Genomic DNA, 6,511 nt, shown 5'->3' with positions numbered 1-6,511 from the left:
CCTTCCCTCTGTGGTGAGCGCTGCCCGAGGCGGGGGTGGCAGGCTTACTGTGGTTGGATTGTTAAATATGGATAACGTAGCTACATTATACGTTTGTATTCTCTGCTCAAAAGCAATGTATTCTGTCTATTTTCATTTGTATACAAAGCAATGCCAAAAGGTTGCCCATTGGTTCTCCAGAAACGGCACTTCAAATGGGCAAGTTTCTTAAATCTCCCCATGTCTATCTACACAGTAATATAAATGAGTACACCAAATCACGACGTTTCGGAGGCAACACAAGAAGCTTCCGTCATCAGGTGGCAACAGTCACAGTAAAATTATTGTGGTGAGTAGAGAGAGCTATTTGTGACATGAGATTATATAGGGGAAGAAGGGGGGGGGGGGAGCTGTGACTGTTGCCACCTGATGACGGAAGCGTGTGGTGCCTCCGAAACGTCGTGATTTGATTAACTTTATTTTTACCTACGTGACTTTCCTGAAAGAACCAAGGAGTATGGATCATTGCAGTCACGAAAACGTCAAATCTAGAATAAATGAGTACACCAAAAATATAGTTGATCAGCAGGTTGCACTTGGTGAAAAAAACTGGCCAAATATTGTATATAGGGTCTCTCTCGACAGTATTTGGTTCATATTGTGGTGCGCTACTAACCACTGCGCCACCAGGCCCCCACCGTGGCTTACTCGTTCAAGCACCCACGTAATTATAGGTCACTGGTTTCCAAGTGCAGTGTGCGAACCACTGTGCCATGGCTCCCCTAACACAAAGATGCATATCGGACAGAAAAAAAACCCTCACATTCGTCAATAACAATGTCTTAGTAAGTCATAGGTAACGTTTCGGTAATGGTCCTTCGTAGCACATCTGGCAGTGTTATTTGACAAATGTGTTGAATGTTTGTATGTATGCTGTACCTTCTTTTCGCACCGTACATAGCCAATCGTGAAAATCTATATTGACTAAAACGTGGCGCGAAATTAGCCAACTGTGGTGTTTGCGCACCACTGGTAATGCAGCCTCATCATATCGTTTGTCTAATATATTTCATGTGAAAGGTGCTTTAAAAACACGGTGAGAATGCAAGTTGTTTTCGACGGTCGTCCACTGCGTCAGAAAGCTTGGCTTCTTAACCAATACACTTATTTGACATTAAACAGGCGAGACTGCCAAACTAATCTTCGGGACAATCCGCTTCCTTTCTGTAATACCATTAAGGGCTAAATTTGGAAAGATTATATCAGCATAGAAGTAAACAGGAGGGGTCAGTAGAGTCATCATACGGGCGCTGCAGGTGGTGTCTGCTGGCATCGAGGCACAAGCACAGCCTGAGAGCCATGGGGAACACCAAGAGCACCGCCCTGTCGCGCGAGATCTTGGAGGACATCAAGCTAAACACCAAATTCTCGGAGGACGAGCTCACCGAGTGGTACAGCTCCTTCATGCGGGACTGCCCCGACGGACGCATCTCGCGAGAGCGCTTCGAGAAGATCTACGCGCGCTTCTTCCCGAACGCCGACCCCAAGGTGTACGCCCAGCACGTGTTCCGCTCCTTCGACAAGAACAGCGACGGCACGCTCGACTTCAAGGAGTACATCATTGCGCTGCACCTCACGTCGTCCGGCAAGACGCAGCTCAAGCTCGAGTGGGCCTTTTCCCTCTACGACGTCGATGGCAATGGCACCATCAACAAGTCTGAGATCCTGGAGATTGTCAAGGTAAAGTGATAATCGAGCTCGGTGTGCGTTCTTGAGTATGGCGCCACGGTGGAGAGATGTTAACTACCTCGCCTGGTATACAGGAGGTCTTGGGTTCCATCCCGACCATGACGCCTGTATATTAGGAGATTGTATGTTCTCCCTGTGTTCGTATGGATTTTTCTTCAAGTCCTCCATTTATTTCCTCCACATTTAGAAACATGCGTTTAGGGTATTTAGTCGCTGCTGTAAATTTCCACGTGATAAGCCACTTCGTTGAGCTATCATTTGTGGCCAGGTCACTTCTGAAAGAGAGCTATATAGCACAGTGGGCCTTACCAAGTAAAATAAAAAATAGTTTTATCGTTTTATTTTATTGTTGCCAAAATCGTCAAACTTAAACCCAATATTTGTTGTGATACTACATTGGTGAAGCAGAGCCAGTGGTGTCAATGCCATATTTACATGACCGGAATCAGGTTTTTCAACAATTTCTGATTTCTCACAAAGTTGTATTCATCTTAATCAGTCCCAGAATGATGGCGGGTGGAGCTTTATATAATGTTTTAGATTACACAATACAAACATTCTAACAGGGAAAATATATTTTTTGCAAACTATAGATGAATGATGTTACTAAAGCTTGTAATTCAATGAGAATTGTATTCAGATACATTTGATTATTGGGCACTCGCAACATACTAACCGAACTTAAAAGTAAAAAAGAAAATCAATGGTCCAGCTTTTCATCCAAAATAGTAAGTATTTTTTTTAACGAATTCAATATTTGAGTAAATATAGAATTTATTTGAAGTGAGATGCTGGGACCTGAATTTAAATGTCATGCTTTGTTAAAATTCCATGGTCAATGTAGGTATCATTAATTGATTTAATTCAACAGGAAGGCCCAATGAGCAGTTCTATTTAATGGGCGTCCTGCGACGATACAGGACGTCCATGGATTATCGACTATCAAAATGGCTCAATAATTGTGAATGTTTTTATTTCTCTTTGAAATACGTTGTTAAAAAAAAATACAGTTATCTCACCTTAACTAGGTTTACCAAGGGGCAGTGAAACATATATTAATGTTCCCGGCCTTGCCGGGGGGGTCTTGATGAGTAATAACCATTGTGTCATATTGGACGCGGTTCATTCAACACAGATTTCTCGCTCGCGTCTCCTGCGTCTTTGGTGAAAAGTGCCATTGCTGATGACATTTGCAGGCGATCTTCAAGATGATTCCTCCCGAAGAAGTGCATTTGTTGAAGGATGATGAAAACACACCTGAGAAGCGCGCCGACAAAATCTGGAAACATTTTGGGAAAACTGACAAAGGTAGTAATTCATCAACACATCTTGTACTCTGCAATTTACAATCATTCCACCCGTTACCCTGTTTATATTGGTAAGTCCACCCTGTGTCCTATCTGTTTTATACAATCATCTCACTCAGTACCCTATTCAACCCATACAATCACGCGGTAATGCGGTAAGGTGTGCCGTTTTTGTTTTCTCTGTGTTCTGACATCATACCTTTATGGGAAATGTTTTGCACTCCTCCCTAAAACAAATAAATAAAAGTGAACAGCAAAACATGACGTGTAACATGGATAACTTAAAACAAAATAGCTGCCTAATTTCACTGCATGTACTTTATTTTCATCCTGTGTGACTACAGATAAGCTGACAGAAGGTGAATTTGTGCAGGGCCTCAAGGACAAGGATGAGATCATGCGTCTGATTCAGTATGAGCCACCAAAGAAGTAATGTTGGTCACCTCTTCTGCTTGGGGCTAATGTTGGGCTTCTGTGGATGAGAATTTTGTTAATATCTCGTGAGTGTGTTCAACCGCATCGCCCTTGGAAACGAATCAAAAAGGATAAAGTAAAAAATATGAAGCACACATAGTTGTCTCTTTGTTTTTTCGTTTTACAGCACTCTTCACAGAGTGCCTAAAATGTATTTAAAGGTAACTGCAGTAATTATATACACACACAAGTGACTTTGTATGATGCTGTGAGCGTATTTCTTACGATAAAAAAGTGTGACTTCATTGCACTGCAGTGGCAGCTGGTGTGTATGCAATTTTGGGGGTAGCAAGCCACCTAGAAATAACCTATATGTTTTAAAATAAAACATTAAAACAGTTGTGAAACCATTTAAACGTTTTAATATAGTTAAAGCTCGTGGGTAATTTAAACCATTGCTTACGGGTTTTGCACATTGATTAAAATTGAATCAAACTAATGTTTTTTTAAGTATGAAGTGCTTGGTTTGTCTGCCCCAGTGAGATGCACATTTCAGAATCTCATTGGCCGAATTTAAAGCACTCCCACAAAGTGCCACCCTTTGAAGAAAATTAAGCAGAAAGTGTGCCAATATTTACACCCCTGGCCATTAACAAGCCACCGTCCGAAGGTCATTTGGATGGGGATTGTCACCCCTTGGCCACCGCGGCACTGGCATCACCCCACTAAAAACGTGACCCACCAGCTGCCACTTTGCACTAAATATGCTGCATCTGTAAAATGATATGGCATAAAAGGGTGACAGTAAAACACGAATCTCCCATTATATTTAATCGTATTTTCATTAAATCTGCAGCATTAGGACTTTTGCCTGGAAGCTTCTGCTCCCTTTGATGCTGCTTGTGATGTAGGATTGATTTTACAAAATCAGAGGGTTATCAAAAAGTCTGTGGCTAGACATAGATAGCAGTTAATGGCTGACCCTGATGAAACTGTGCAATTAATTTGGCCCGTCGATGTGAAATTCCATCCATAAGATACATTTTGGCTTGCTCATCAAACCTAAATTAATTATTGGTGCATGTTGGGTAATTCATTCATTTATATCCAGCAAAATCAATGGCAGTCACGGCAACTAATGACTTAAGAATTGAGAACTTTAAACACTAGAAACACATTTTTTCTATTAAATCTAATCATCCCGAATTTCCTTTTAACTGAACATTCACACGTTACCATCGACGACAAATATCTATGTGAAGCCTCAACTTTTAAAATAAAAACATTTTGGGACTCCACTTTCATCACTGGTTTATGGATAAATTGTTGATATCAAAATAAAGCCAACCAGGATATTTAGTTTAAGCGATTATTATCACCAGCCATGATTTATCTACTGCTGGATGAAGCTCACCCAAGCTTGCACCATTGCTCATAGTATTGCAATGCTCCATCCATCTAACACTTGCACGTGAGTTGATTTCATCGCTCCATCTCTAGGGTGGACGTACAATTGGGCATGTTCCCCCGTCTCGTTCCCACCCTCTCGTTTGTCTCGACCATCAGCCATCATCTCTTTGAGGTGATGTGTCCTGCTCAAGCCCACTTGTTTCTGCTCCAAATCTTTTGCAAAGGTGTTTAGTTTCACTATAATGCACCTACAGTAGCTGTGGGGGAAAATATTATTGAAAGTAATTCAACCGTCCAGCAACTACTGTATACTCTTTGTTTTTTTCGGCAAAGTCACATAGGTAGAAAATAATAGATCACGACGTTTCGATCGCAACACAAGCAGCCGTCATCAGGTGAGACCAACACAGCAGGGGAAATGCTGACGAAGGAGAAAGAGCTGCTGCAACAAGAGGTTATATAAGGTAGGAGGAAAGCTGCTGATGCAGGCTGCTTCTAAAGGGTAGAAATGGGCGTAACTAAAACGACTGCTGCGCGTGCGACAAAGGGGAGATCGGAGGCAGGAGGATAGAGAGGGGGTGGGGCATAGATAAGAAATGGGGGGGGGAGCGTGAGACAAGTTTCATGTATTAGGTAGAGCCCTGTGAGCCATGCGGCTCTTAAGTCGGGTGCAACCGCAACAAACACAATTTGAACACAGAACATCCCAAAGCGACGACGTGCAACAGAAACATCCTGGAATAAACCAGCAAATACTCCACACAAAAAAAAACGTATTAAAACGCTGTGTGCAAAAATTACAATGTGGTGCAAGCCAAAAACAACAACAACCATAAGACAATTTAGATTAACGAGGGGGGATAGACGAGGGGGGGATCTGCGGAGGAGGGAGAGAGAGGGCTTGGGACATAGATAATCGGTGGCAGGGGGAGAGAGAGAAGCTGTGTTAGTGAATGTGGCTCAGAGAGTCGAGAATAGCTGCTAACATCGGCGGGCAGTATGTGTGATCTGCTGTATGTGTGTTTTAATTAAAAATAAATATTGAGTTTGCGAGAAAATTGACTTGTAGTTTTTTTATTTATTAATAATAATATGTTGTACATGTACTGCACTTACATCAACAGTACGGGTTAAACAATGCGTCATTTTATCGACATTTTTTAAAAATATTATTGATTCGTATACGTTGTAAATAACAAGCTTACATGACCCCTGCAGCCAGTAGATGTGTTATAATGCACCTCAACAACAACAACAAAACTATAGATATATTTTTCTTATTGTCTTGATCCCGACTCATAAATCATTGAGTTATGAGAAGTACAAATCGTTACAGGTTTAATTAAAAACACACATTTCTTGGTGATGCTCTAATCAATACAATTACGCAAATTGGATTACTGTGGCATCCTGAATGTGGCAGCATCTCAGGATTCTGTACAGAAACAGGTAGTCGGTGATAGATTAAACACAAATACGTCTTGAGTCTGGAATTGAAGAGGGGCAGGAAATGAACATCACAGATTGCTGGTGGAAGGAAGTTCTGGGCAATGGGGGCAGCAGAGTCGAATGAGTGATCTCCCACTGAGTGAGGGTTCGCTGGGGGCTGGGACACCAAGCTTCGGCTGCAGGAGTGGCGAGTGCATGGAGGA

At 42.0% G+C, this 6,511-nt stretch overlaps 1 protein-coding gene across 1 annotated transcript; it reads left to right on the top strand.

Annotated features, from left to right (window-relative positions):
• The first annotated feature begins 1,246 nt into the window (after nucleotides 1–1,246).
• RCVRN (recoverin) lies at nucleotides 1,247–5,917 on the top strand. The gene is made up of 3 exons (XM_032972417.2): nucleotides 1,247–1,719; nucleotides 2,925–3,036; nucleotides 3,380–5,917. The coding sequence occupies exons 1-3, from the start codon at nucleotides 1,339–1,341 to the stop codon at nucleotides 3,466–3,468; spliced, it is 582 nt and encodes a 193-aa protein (XP_032828308.1). The 5' UTR covers nucleotides 1,247–1,338; the 3' UTR covers nucleotides 3,469–5,917.
• Nucleotides 5,918–6,511: the final 594 nt, after the last annotated feature.

This window comes from Petromyzon marinus, chromosome 3 (assembly GCF_048934315.1).
Source record: "Petromyzon marinus isolate PM22_M1 ecotype Great Lakes invasive population chromosome 3, UKy_Petmar_22M1.pri1.0, whole genome shotgun sequence".
Lineage (NCBI taxonomy): Eukaryota > Metazoa > Chordata > Hyperoartia > Petromyzontiformes > Petromyzontidae > Petromyzon > Petromyzon marinus.
The sequence above is the reverse complement of the archived record's forward strand: the minus strand, read 5'-3'. Positions and strand labels throughout refer to the sequence as shown.

Excerpts from the sequence above, each read along its gene's own strand:
- RCVRN (XM_032972417.2), top strand. The coding sequence starts at position 1,339 with ATGGGGAACACCAAGAGCACCGCCCTGTCGCGCGAGATCTTGGAGGAC. Across the intron at positions 1,720-2,924 it reads AGATCCTGGAGATTGTCAAG|GCGATCTTCAAGATGATTCC; the intron begins GTAAAGTGATAA and ends TGACATTTGCAG. Across the intron at positions 3,037-3,379 it reads TTTTGGGAAAACTGACAAAG|ATAAGCTGACAGAAGGTGAA; the intron begins GTAGTAATTCAT and ends GTGTGACTACAG.